We start from the raw sequence: 13,521 nt of genomic DNA on the forward strand, positions 1-13,521 counted from the left end.
TGGTATCTCATTATTTTGGTTTGTTTTTTACCCGTTGTGAGTCAGCTCAGACTTTGGTAAGACTCAGACAGAAGATAGTTCAAGATGACGTTCTCTGACGGATATCTTACAGTCAAAGAATGGAGGCCCTGGGTGCCACAGATGGTTAAGTGCTTGGCTACTAGCTAAAAGGTTGGCGGTTTGAATCAACCCAGAGGTGCCTCGGAAGAAAGGCCTAGTGATCTACTTCCAAAAGGTCGCAGCCTTGAAAACCCTATGGAGCACACTTCTACTCTGGTGGTGCATATGTTTAAGTGCTCGGCTGTTAACCAACAGGTTGGCAGTTTTTGAATCTACCAGTAACTCCTCGGAAACCTTATGAGGCAGTTCTACTCTGATCTATAAGGTCACTATGAGTCACAGTTGACTCGATGACAGTTTTTTTTTTTTTTTTTAAAGGGATACCACATGCTAGCACACAACCTCACTTAAAGTAAGGATTTAGTAATGTTTATTGAATGAATGAATCATGAATACCTTTAGGGATGGAGATTGCAGAAATGCTAGATGCTTTCTCACACACACAAAAAAAAGATCTCTTTAGCTTATAGGAGGAAAGAACAATAAAAACAAACTATCATCTTTGCCCGTAAATTTCAGCATTGTACAGCATGACCAAGATAATTTGGAAAATTTTTATGGCCGAGATCACCAGTAACCATCATGGCCCTAGGAAAAAATCTCAATAATGGTGTTATAGAAGCATCATTTCTGAGCAATACATTTTCTCTCTAAATCGTCCAGAAGAAATTATCGACTAAACGTATTCCTTGGCAAGCAAATGAATTAGCCTGTGGTCAGAGGTTATCAAATATGAGCCAATTAAATTTCCCATGACATCTGCCAAAAATAATGACTTTTATTCGGGAGCGATCACTAATAAATCACCCTTTTTCTGACAGTCATGCTATCGAAGGAGCACTTGCCTGTGGAGGAGCAGGTCACCTCTGTGTGGGACATTTCAAAACAGTTTCACATATAGAAAGTGAAAAAAAGAGGCCTAGAGCGTTCTTTGCTTTTTACAACTCAAAATTATCACCTGATATGTCCAGGAAGCTTTTTTTCTTGCTCTAACTCCCCCCAAAAGAAGCAAACCTGATGCCATCAAGCTGATTCTGACTCGTGGAGACCCCACGTGTGTCAGAGTAGGGCTGCCCTCCAAAGGGTTTTCCTGGCTGTTATCTTTACAGAAGCAGACTGACAGGCCTTTCTTCCACAGCACAGTTGGGTGAATTGGGACCGCCAACCTTTAGGTTTCTCCACCCAGGGACCTTCTCAACTCATCTAGTGGCGTTTAATTTCAGTTTTCACACAGGCATCAATAGCGTGAATTCAACATTGTTTTTTTCAGTTTAAAACTACCTCTGCGCTCTTGGACCATCTGCATCCTTGGACCTTCTGCACGCTTGGACACCCCCTCTCAGGAGTGCCTGCCCCTTTTTGAGATAGGTGGCTCCTGGTGATTCTTTAGCCAGTCTCCATGCTGGGACCGCCGTCCTACCTCTTGACCATTTCTTGTTGCTGCCGTCGAGTTGATTCCAACTCATACCAACCCTACAGGACAGAGTAGAACTGCCTCGTAGAGTTTTCAAGGAGCGCCTGGCGGATTCAAACTGCTGATCTTTTGGTTAGCAGCTGTAGCACTTAACCACTACGTCACCTTGACCATTAGGATTTGGAAAAAGAGGGAACATCTGACCAAGGCAGCTGATTGTTTAATTACCTTTCCTTCACCTCAACCTTTTCCCTCATTTGAAAACACCACTCATCTTCATGGTAAGTCTTCTGGATGCTCAGTTTACAATATTTTCTGCTATGTTTTCTATCGCTTAATATTTACGGTCTTTACTGCAAGCTCTTTCTTCCCCGTGCTTTTCCAGGCCCTGTTATTCTCCTTTCTCCTTCTGTCTCCACCCTTTCTCCATCTTTCTCTCTCTCTCTCTCCTTCTTTCTTTCCTTCTCTCTCTATCTCTCCCTCTTTCCCTTTCTCTCTCTCTCTCCCTCCTTCTCTCTCTACTGCCCTCTCTTCCTCCATTTTTCTCTCCTTTTTTCACTCCCTCCCTCTCTGTCTCTCTCTCCTTTTATGATTTCTTAACATGAAATAATTATGGTTTTACTTTTGGTGCTTTAATTACATTACCTCAGGTAGACTCGTCATCATCATCACCATCACATTTTTAGCTTAAATTCTCTTCTGTCCTTTTCATTATTCTCACCCAGAGAATAAGTTGCTGTAAATCTAATGAAGCTTACACTTCAGGACACTTCACTTGACCCATTCCCTTTCAGGCCCCAGGAGTGGTCCCAGCAATACGTTCACATGGTCATATGATTTTGTAAAATGTCCAGATGTATTTTTACCCCAGTTGGTAGCGACCATTGTCTCTTTCATCTCTGATTCCTCACCTTTCCATCACATGTATCACCCTGACTGGCAACTTTGGAATGCCCACAGGCATTTGGGGGATCTAGCCAAAGAGCAATTCAGTTGGGATGCATTAGGTTAGGGTTGACAATGTTTGCTGTCACTACTGTTTATAGGTAAGTTATTGCTAACTGTCCTTGTGTATGAATGGCTTCTGGAAATATTCCTTTTATCCAGGGTGCTGACTCACCCAGCACCATGACCTAAAGGCAGAGTCATACAGAGACATAAATTTGTCCTGTAATACCGGCACCAAAATTGTGTGGAGACTTAAGGCCAAAAAAGGGTCGAAATTTATAAACCTAGAAGCAAGGCTATTGAAAATTCTCCCACTTATCAGATGTTGTTTCAGTTATCTTTTGGTGCATAAAAACTCACCCCAAAACATAATGACTTCAAGCAACAACAATTCATCTTCAGTGGGTTAGGAATTTGGAGAAGGCTCAGCTGGGTGGTTCTTTGTGCTGTGATCTATGACTCAGTGCATTCCACTGGTGGCTAGGCTGAGATGGAAGGTTCAAGAAGTCCTCACTCACTTGTTGAGCACCCCTGTGCTCCTCCACATGGCCTTCCCTTTGATATGTGTCTCATCTGCCAACCCAGGGGGCTCATCTTCCAGCACTATATTGACATCATGCTGTTGTGATCCTTAGGGTTTTCACTGGCTGACTTTCAGAAGTAGACCTCCAGGCCTTTCTTCCTAGTCTGTCCTAGTCTGGAAGCACCACTGAAACCTGTCCACAATGGGTCCCTGCTGCTATTTGCAATACTAGTGGCATAGCTTCCAGCATCACAGCAACATGCAAGCCACCACAGTATGACCAACTGACAGATGGGATGTTGTTGTTGTTAGGTACCATCGAATCAGTTGTGACTCAGAGACTCTATGTAGAACAGATCAAACACTGCCTGGTCCTGCACCATCCTCACAACCGCTGCTATTCTTGAGCCCATCATTGCAGCTACTGTGTCAATCCATCTCATTGAGGGTCTTCCTCTCTTTTGCTGACCCTCTGCTTTACCAAACACGATGTCCTTCTCCAGGTTGGTCCCTCCTGACAACATGTCCAAAGTACATGGGACAAAGTCTTGCCATCCTTCTCTAGAAGGAACATTCTGGCTGTACTTCTTCCAAGACAGATTTGTTCATTCTTCTGACAGTCCATGGTATAGTCCCCTAGTGCTGCTATAACAGAAATACCACAAGTGGGTGCCTTTAAGAAACAGTAATTTGTTTACTCACAATTCAGGAGGCTAGAGGCCCAAATTCAGAGTGCCAGCTGTAGGGGAAGGCTTTCTATCTCTATCAGCTCTGGGGACAGGCTCTGTTCCTTGGTTCCTTGGTGATCTCCATGTGATATGTGTGGCATCTGCCTTCCACTGTCTGCCTGCTTCTTTATCCCAGTTCTGTTCTTTTTAGATCTCAAAGGTGATTGGCTTAAAATTCACCCTACACTGATATGACCTCTTCACATAACAAAGAATACCCATTCCCAAATGGAATTATAACTACTATAGGCGTTAAGATTTACAACACGTATTTTTAGGGGACACAACTTAATTTGTAACACCCAGTATATATCACTTCATGAGTGACATATCCTTAGTCTTTACACATTTAAAGAATCTTCCATGGATGATTTTACATGAGAGTGACATTTTCTAAAGTGTGTGTTTTATGACCGTCTCAACTTGAGAAGAAAGAGTGGTAAATCACTCTAGGATTTGCTTTGGCATTTATATTTTTTAGCGTATATACCAGAGATAATCTCGTGACACGGGGCAATCAATATCTTAATTCTTGCGTGTTGCTGACATTTGTCAGATTAAGCACGATCAAGAAGAAGGGGCATGCCATTACCAAATGTTTTGATCAAAGATTCTACAGAAGAATCCCAATGAAAAGGGTTCAAATGCAGAACAGAATTTCAAATTCTCGTGGAATCCAAGCTTTCTGGAGCCATGGAGGCTAGATGAACCCCCGAAACTATTGCCCTGAGGGAATCTTTAAACCTTAAGCCTTCAACCAGAAATATCCACCGAAGCCTTCTTTAAACCAAATAATAGTTTAACTTCATTAGTGAAGAATATCTGCCTTGAGCATTGTGCTCTTTTAAAGGATTATCTATATGGGGGTAAAATTGATAATAGCCACTGGAAAGATTAGATAGGAGCTTAGGGGGCAGTGAGTTTACATTAATAGGGGGGGAACAATTCAGAAAAGGACAGTGAGAATGGTTGTATGGCTTGAGGAATATAATCAATGTCACTGAACTGTACATGTAGAAATTGTTGAACTGGTGTATTTTTCTTTTTTTTTAATTGTACTTTAGATGAAGGTTTACAGAACAAACCAGCTTCTCATTCAACAGTTAGTACACATATTGTTTTGTGACATTGGTTAACAACCTCACGACATGTCAACACTCTCCCTTTTCAAACTCAGGTTCCCTATTACCAGCTATCCTGTCCCCTCCTGCCTTCTCGTCCTTGCCCCTGGGCTGGTGAGCCCCTTTAGTCTCGTTTTGTTTTATGGGTCTGTCTAATCTTTGCCTGAGGGGTAAACCTCAGGAGTGGCTTCAGTACTGAGCTGAAAGGGTGTCTGGGAGCCATACTCCCAGGGTTTCTCCAGTCTCTGTCAGGCCAGGAAGTCTGGTCGTTCTTTTTGAGTTAGAATTTTATTCTACATTTTTCTCCAGCTCTGCTTGGGACCCTTTATTGTGATCACTGTCAGAGCTGAACTGGTGTATTTCTGCTGTGTATATTCTCACTAACAACAACAAAATAAAATTAATTATTAAAAAAAGAAGGGCAATGATGTTTAAGCCACCTAGTCCTCTTAGGATTCTTGGAGAACAGAATAATCCAGTGACTACTGTGCGCTGTGACCACCTTGAAATATGGAGAACAAGGGAAGACCATTGCAATTGTTCAGTTGAGAAGCTAGCAGGGAGGCTTACAAAATGTCTAGGTGTCATCCTATATGTGGACATACCCTCTTCCACAGGTAGAGTTGGTATCCTGAGAAATATGCCCATTCTCTCACCTCTCCCTGATGGCATCCTTGAAGAGAAAACACTCCTGCTTTATGGTCTGGAGGAATCCATGACTGGGCATTGGGCACCAACCGCATCGGACCTAAGAGGAAACATTTGCAGATCATGGGGGTGCAGTGAAGACTCAGGGCAAGAACAGTTGCTAACACTTCTTCCATTATCCATTTTTCAAATTAATAATAATCCTTTGTCTTAGTCATCTAGAGCTGCTATAACAAATACCACCAGTGGATGTCTTTAACAAACAGTAGTTTATTCTCTCACAGTCCAGTCAGTTACAAGTCCAAATTCAGGGAATCAGCTACAGCGGAAAGCTTTCTGTCTCTGTCAGCTCTGGAGGAAGGTCCTTGTCTTCAGTCTTCCCCTGATCGAGGAGCTTTTCAGGCACAGGGACCCCAGGTCCAAAGGGCGCTCTCTGCTCCTGGTGCTGCTTTCTTGGTTGTATGAGGTCCCCAACTCTCTGCTTGCTTCTCTTTCACCTCTTAAGAGATAAAAGGTGGTACAGGCCACACGCCAGGGAAAATCCCTTTACATTGGATCAGGGAGGCAACCTGAGTAAGGGTGGTGTTACAATCCCACCCTCATCCTCTCAACATAAAATTACAATCACAAAATGGAGGACAACCACACATGACCTAACCAAGTTGATACACAGATTTTGGGGGGGGGACATAATTCAATCCATGACACCTGTTCCTTTGTCAAGTGCCAGCTGTTAAGAGTACTCTCTTTTACTAGGCCACGCACGAGTTGGGTTTGGGTCGATTAAAATAGACTTCTTGAAGTTACTCTGACAGATGTAAGTCATTCCATGAGCTAAGCTTGGGTTGGTAAATGGCAGAGGGAACCCTCAATCTTACAGATATTTCTCCAAGATTTAAGCTGGTAAAGCCTAGCAACCATCTGGTTAAAGCCTTCTGCACAAAAGACTGGTTCTTACTTTGATTTGGAGCACTGCTTCATTTATGAATTGTTAAAATATAAAAAGTGGACCATCAAACTGAGTTTGTTCTGAATCGCATCCTGAAATCACATATTCACTTTTATGTTGTTTTTTTCCCCCCAAATGTCATGAAAATTAAAAAAAAGGGAAATAAAAGGCGACATTTGCAAACAGCAGGTATCTGTCCATTCTCTACAGTGAAAGTTTACTCATTTGAGCAAATGCTTAATGAGATGGTTTTCTTATTCCTTGACCTTTCGAGGTTTGAACTTAGCCACTTTGTTCTCTGAGATATTGTGACTCAGGAAATGTTCTTTTGGCAAAAATGCCAAAACCCAAAATGGTACTGTTTCAGTCTGAGCCACGGGGTGTGACTTTTGACATTATTGTGCAATAAATTACATTATATGTGAAGTTGCTTGTATTTGGGGTTGTTGTCTTTTAGATGGCTGACTAAATGCAAGTAAAAATATACAAGGAAATATTAAAATGCATGAAGAAATAAAGATCATCTGGGGAAAAAATAAACAGATTTCTTTTCAGCTTTAAATTAAACCAGTATTAAGGAGCCCTGGTGGTGCGGTGATTAAGCACTAGGCTGCTAACCAAGAGAGCACCAGTTCAAATCCACCAGCCCCTTAGCGGGAGAAAGATGTGGCAGTCTGCTTCCATAAAGATTTACACCCCCGGAAACCCTACAGGGCAGTTCTGCTCTGACCTATACAGTCGCTATGGGTACGAATTGACTTGATGGCAACGGGTGGGTTTTCAACATATGTGCCTAGCTTCTTAAATTAAAAAAAAAAAAAAAAAAAGAAGTATTTCAGAATCAAAAATATAGAGAGAGTAATATGGAAAACATTCATTAATCCAATACTTAACGTTTAACAGATGCTAACATATTGCCTTATTTACCAAAGATCAATTGTTTTCAAGAAATGAAATATCACATATCATTGAAGCCACACTTAACTTCCTACTGTTCTTCCTCCCTGAAAAATCTCCTGCCCCTAAAGAGTTGAATACTCTTCCCATTTACGTCTTTATGTGACACGCATATGTTTCTAAAGCAATTTGTGGTATAACTTTCTCTTTAAAAAAAAAAAATGCATAAACCCTATCTAACTGTATCCTCTCTTGTTGGGGTTGTTAGGTGCCATCCAGCCATCCAGTCGATTCCGGCTCACAGCGACCCACTTACAACAGAACGGAACACTGCCCAGTCCTTCAGGTATTGTTTTACCACCTGCTTTTTCCTCGTCATATATGTTTTTGAGATTTATCCCAGTTCACGTGTGTGGATCTAGCTCACTTATTTTTAACTGGTGTATATAAAGTTTTAACTGATGTATACGGTACTATATTTAAGGAGCCCTGGTTGCACAGCGGTTAAATGCCTGGCTACAGGAAAGATACGACGATCTGCTCCCATAGAGATTAAAACCCACTGCCGTGGAGCCGATTCTGACTCATAGTGACCCAATGGGACAGAGTATAACTGCCCCCTAGGGTTTCCAAGGCTGTAATCTTTATGGGAGCAGATTGCCACATCTTTCTCCCAGGGAGCAGCTGGTGGGTTCAAAGCGCTAACCTTTTGGTTAACCTCCAAGCGCTTAACCACTGCGCCTCCAGGCTTCCTTATTACAGCCTCGGCAATGCTATGGGGCAGTTCTGCTCTGTCTGTTGGGGTTGCTGGGAGTTGGAATTGACTCGACACACCCACCAACAGCAACAGTACTCTATTGTATATATATATCCTGACATGTCAGTTACTGTGATGTTTTTAAATTGCCACAGGGCTCTATGTCTCCTTGGTCACATTTGAGTATTGTTTCTAAGAGTGTGTATGTGTGTGTGTGCTTGGGTAATAGCTAGCTCTTAAGGTCAGGAGGTGCATTTTTAACTTCCCTAGGTATGTCCAAAATATTTTAGCCAATTTGCAGGCTTACCAACAGAGTATGAAAAACTCCACTTTCCAAGTCTTAAAAACACCTGGTATTGCCTCATCTTGTAATTTTTTAAAACCAATCTAATTGGCATTAGATGGTAGCTCCTGGTTATTTAAGGTATAATTCCTTAACTTTTAGGGATTTAGCCATTCAATCTCCTTTACCGTAAATCACCTTTCTATATCATTTGGTCATTTTCTTCTTGGGTGTTCTCTTTTCTTATTGATTGGTGGGACTTTCATCCCTAGGCAGGAATGAACCTTTTTTGGCTGTTATCCTTTGTAAATCTCTCCCCACCCACAGCTTATCTTTATTTAAAGTCCTGCACAATGTCTTCCATTATATGGAAGCTTTTCTTACATCAATGTTTTCTTTCAAACTTAAGCGTTTGTTGTCTTAGGAAAACGTTCTCTTCTTCAAGGTTATTAAAACATTTTCACATACTTTCTTCTAAAAGTTTGAATCTTTTCAAATTGAGATTTTTAATCAATAACCCCCCCCCTTTTTTTTTTTTACAGTGTGAGTTGAAACAGATCTCTGCCATATTTTGAGTTTCTTTTCATGCCTTCATCCGTTCCTGGTCTCTCTCTTCTGTTCCTTTAGTCTCTTTGCCTAGCCAACGCCACACTGTTGTAATTATTATAAGCTTTCTAATGTCTTGTTGAGGATCCCTGGTGGTGCAACGGTTAAGCACTTAGCTGCTAACTGAAAGACTGGCAGTTCCAACCCACACAGCGGCTCCGCAGAAGACAGACTTGGAGACCTGCCCCCATAAAGATTAAAGCCTAGAAAACCCTATGGAGCAGTTCTACTCTGTCACATGGAACCGCTATGAGTTGGAATGGACTTGACAGCGACCAACAACATCAATGTCTTGCTAATTAGTAGAAGAAGTTCCCTTTCTTTATTATTCTCCTTCAATTTTTCTTAGCAATTCCTGGCCATTCACCTTCCACGTGAATTATGAACCTGCTTATCCACTTGAATGAAACACTCTATTGTGATTGATGGGTTGTTGTTAGCTGCCGTTGACTTGGCTTCGACTCCAGAAGACCTCTTGTGTGATAGACGGAAACGTTGCCTGGTCCTGAACTGTCTTCACCATCGTCGGCATGTTTGAGCCCATTGTTGTAGCTATTGTGCCAGTCCCTCTCATGAAGCCTTTCCGTTGTTTTTGCTGACCTTCTACTTTACAAAACATGATCCCCTGCAGCATTGCATTGAATTGTATCAATTAATTAGAAAAGAGCAAACATCTTTAAAGACATTAATCCTGCCCTTTAGTGAACAAACTATTCATTTGCTATGTTTTCTTTTATGTTTTTCATGGAGTTGTTTATTTCTCTCCATGGTGGCCTTTCATGTCTTATGATAGATATCTTTTAAATAATTTGTTGCTGTTGTTCTAATTTTAATATAATGCTTGTTAAGTGATGTCTTCTAATTATTTGTTGCTGCTCTAAAGAAAACCCGGGTGGCGTAGTGGTTAAGTGCTTTGGCTGCTAAGCAAGACGCTGGCAGTTCAGCCCACCAGGTGCTCCTTGGAAACTCCATGGTGCAGTTCTACTCTGTCCTGTAGGGTCTCTATGAGTCGGAATTGACTTGACGGCAGTGGGTTTGGTTTTTGGTTTTTGCCTGTAAAGGAATGCCGACTGCTCTTTGTGAACTGCGCTTGTATTCAGCAGTTACGGAGCTCTGTCCTTGATAGATTCCCTAAAACGTCTCTTGGATTTTGTTTGTACATCTTCATCCTTTCGGAGAAGGATAGTTTTCTTTCTTCCCATACAATCTTCACATCCCTTTGAATATTTTTGTCTACTTGCCTGGCTAGGACTTCCAATATAACTTTGTGTGTATTGAATATTATCCAATGATATCTATGTACTTAATATGGCTTATGATTAGATATGGGGTTCCTGGTTGGTATATTGGTGAATGCACTCAGCTGCTAACCCAAAGGTCGGAGGGTCAAGTCCACCCAGTGGTGCCTCGGGAGAAAGTTCTGGCAGCCCACCTCTGAGAAGCCAGCATGACCCCAACACCTCAAACATGTTTTCTCCTTTTCCAAACGGGTGACTGAGAGCTTGACGTAGCTAACACCATAATGATACTCCAAGGAATCTGTAAGCATTTTTTTATTGCACCAGCTGTGCTGGCCTAGAAGCCAGAGTTGGGTGGATAAGTAGGATTGGGAAAGACGGAGAGAAGTGGAGAAAACGGTCTGAATGGTGGCCCTTGTGAGGCATCCGTGTTGTAATCCATAGGCCCTGTGAATGCGACCTTCTTGGAAGAAGGGTCGTTGCAGATGCAATCAATTGTAGCCTCGAGATGAAACCATCCTGGGTTACTGCTGGGCTTTCAATACAATGACAAGTATCCTTATAAGAGGCGAAGAGACACGCAGGGAGGGAGAAGTCCTTGTGAGACCGTATTGGAGTGATGCAGCCACAATTCAAGGATGCCTGGGGCCACCAGAAGCTGAAAGAGACAAGGAAGGACCCTCCTGTAGAGCCTTTGGAGGGTTGCAGTCCCACAGACACCAAGATTTTGGACTTCTGGTCTCCATCTTCTAACGTGTAGGGAGACTCTGCCCATACAGGCATTGGCTTTCAACCCTGATGACAGCTGACCACCCAATAAATCTAAACATCTATTTCCAAAGGTCACTTGTTAAAATCATAAAGGATCACGAGAAGGACTTACCAGTTCCCATCATTGTTAAACCACCTAGGTGACATGAACACTGTTTTTTTGGGTTCATATCAAAACACAGTTCATTTAGGTATGCTACATCTTTGGTTAAATTCCCAGAAGACCCCACAGATGTAGTCTCATTAATCTTCATGGCACTTTTTGGAGCCGTGTGTCAGCTGTGGGCTTGGTTTATAGATTAGGGAAACGAGAGGAAGACAGCAGGGTCTCACCCCAGGCTGCAAGTCGATTTCTTTCCTGGCAGAGCCACAAGTCTCATTTTGGAAAATTCTCCAAGCACAATCGTCACACCACTTGGGGGATTGTTGCTCCCTAAATGCTGCCACAGGCAGCTGGCATTTCAGAAGAATTCTTTGCATGATAGTGACAGAAAAAGACAACTCACTTTAGGAATGCGGAAACACAGAGGCATTCTTTTCCTAGGGCATCTCTCCATGGTTGGCAATTGAGCTGCTAAGTTATCTGAAGGATTCAGCCCGTTTTGGAAGATGAGAAGTCATCCAGTCATTATTCTCTGGATAACGTTGCCGGGATTGAAGGGAATCCTGTTCAAGTTTCTTGCTTTAAAGGAGACACCATCAAAAACAAAGAGTGAAATGGTGAAGTTGGACTCAAATGTTGAAGACAGTGTAGATTATGGAAATGATGATGTTCTCTAGAGTTGCCGCCAGGTTATAAAGTAGATTGTTAGGTGCCAAGAAGTTGTTTCCAACTGATAGCAACCCAATGTACAACAGAACAAAACATGACCTGGTCCTGCACTATCCTCACAGTTGTTGCTATGTTCAGCACTTTGTTGCAGCCACTGTGTCTATCCATCTATTTGAGGGTCTTCCTCTTTTTTGCTGACCCTCTACTTTACCAAACCTGATGTTCTCCCCAGGTACTGGCCCCTTCTGATAACGTGTCCAAAGTATATAAGACCAAGTCTCACCATCCTTGCTTCTAAGGAGTATTCTGGCCCTACTTCCTCCAAAACAGATTACAATTAATAGAATGAATATTGGGAGAAAGCCAATTAATACTCATTTTGAATCTTCATGTAGAAGCCAAGGAAATGAAAATCTGGTGACACTGGAAATTCATACTGAATTGTTAGTTGCCGTCAAGTTGGGTTCCATTCATAGCAACTCTGTGTACAACAGACAAAAACAATGCCTGGTCTTGCACTATCCTCACAATTATGGCCATGTTTGAGCCCATTCTTGTGGCCACTGTGTCAATCCCTCTCACTGAGAGTCTTCCTCTTTTTTGCTGACCTTCTACTTTACTAAGAATGATGTCCCTCTCCAGCAATCGGTCCCTTCTAATGATATCCCCAAAGTATAGGAAACGAAGTCTCACCATCCTTGCTTCTAAGGAGCATTCTGGCTGTACTTCCTCCAAGACAGATTTGTTCCTTCTTCTGGCAGTCCATGTTACATTCGGTATTCTTTGCCAACCCCAAATCTATAAAGTAGATTAGGAGCTCCATGGTCTAACATCCAATGGTGCATTTAACGATGCTTCTTATTACTTTGTTACAGCCCACCTTCTGGTTGAGGCACATGCAACAAGCCAGGGTTCCAAAGCATCCACAGCATGTAACCTGGTAGAGACTATTCACCTCTCTTCTTCATATCTGTAGGGTCCTCACTTTTCCTTTGCATACTGAATTGCAGTCATCCTTTATGAATTCATCACATACTATGGTTAACTAATTGCCATCTAGTGGGCCCTGAATCATGGCCACCTCGTGTAGAATGTAGGGAAATGCTGCCCGGCCCTGCACCATCTTCATGATCGTTGGTATGCTTGAGTCCACTGTTGTGGCCACTGTGTCGGTCCGTCTCATGGAGGGTCTCCCTCACCTCTGCTGGTCCTCTCCTTCACCAAACATGATGTCCTTCTCCAGCATCAGTCCCTCCTGATGCTGGATCCAAAGTAAGCTAGTTGAAGTCTTAGACAATACAGTGGATGGCTAATTAACTAAGAGCCATCTCTGCATGGCTAGGGATAAGAATCCTGAAAAAACTGAGAAGGCTCTCCAGACTGAGCAAGCCAGCAGATGCAACCCATGTGGAAACCTTTTCACTGTGAATGTCCAGGTCACTGACGGGCAACTTACAAAACTTGCAAGCAAACACACCACACGGTAATATCCTTGGCAGCATCCAGAATGGTGGAACATCCCAGACCATTATTTTAAAACTCCTCAGGTGATAACCAGTGACCTCTAGGCTGAGAACGGTAGGATACGCAGACGGGATAAGCACAAATGTTCTGAGTTTTTGTTGTAGAAAAAAAAAAAAAACTCAATTAGTCTCAGCATTCTCCACAGGGTTTCTGAGTGGTTTGCATTTCCACCCCAGATATACTGAATCAGAATCTAAATTTTAACAAGACCCCCCAGGTGAT

The 13,521-nt window shown here is 42.4% G+C and overlaps 1 protein-coding gene across 2 annotated transcripts in view; it reads left to right on the top strand.

The window, feature by feature from the left end:
• The window catches only part of PUDP (pseudouridine 5'-phosphatase), a 459,516-nt gene that overhangs the window by 336,851 nt on the left and 109,144 nt on the right, over positions 1–13,521 (top strand). The window contains exons 4-5 of one of the 2 annotated variants that reach the window (XM_049872315.1): positions 7,617–7,694; positions 8,931–8,978. In XM_049872315.1, the coding sequence (XP_049728272.1) occupies positions 7,617–7,694; positions 8,931–8,963 (111 nt within the window). In that variant the 3' untranslated portion in view covers positions 8,964–8,978. Of the gene's footprint in view, positions 1–7,616; positions 7,695–8,930; positions 8,979–13,521 lie in introns of those variants that run through there. The other variant, XM_049872314.1, reaches the window with a different exon arrangement.

Source organism: Elephas maximus, chromosome X, assembly GCF_024166365.1.
Source record: "Elephas maximus indicus isolate mEleMax1 chromosome X, mEleMax1 primary haplotype, whole genome shotgun sequence".
In the NCBI taxonomy this organism is placed as follows: Eukaryota; Metazoa; Chordata; class Mammalia; order Proboscidea; family Elephantidae; genus Elephas; species Elephas maximus.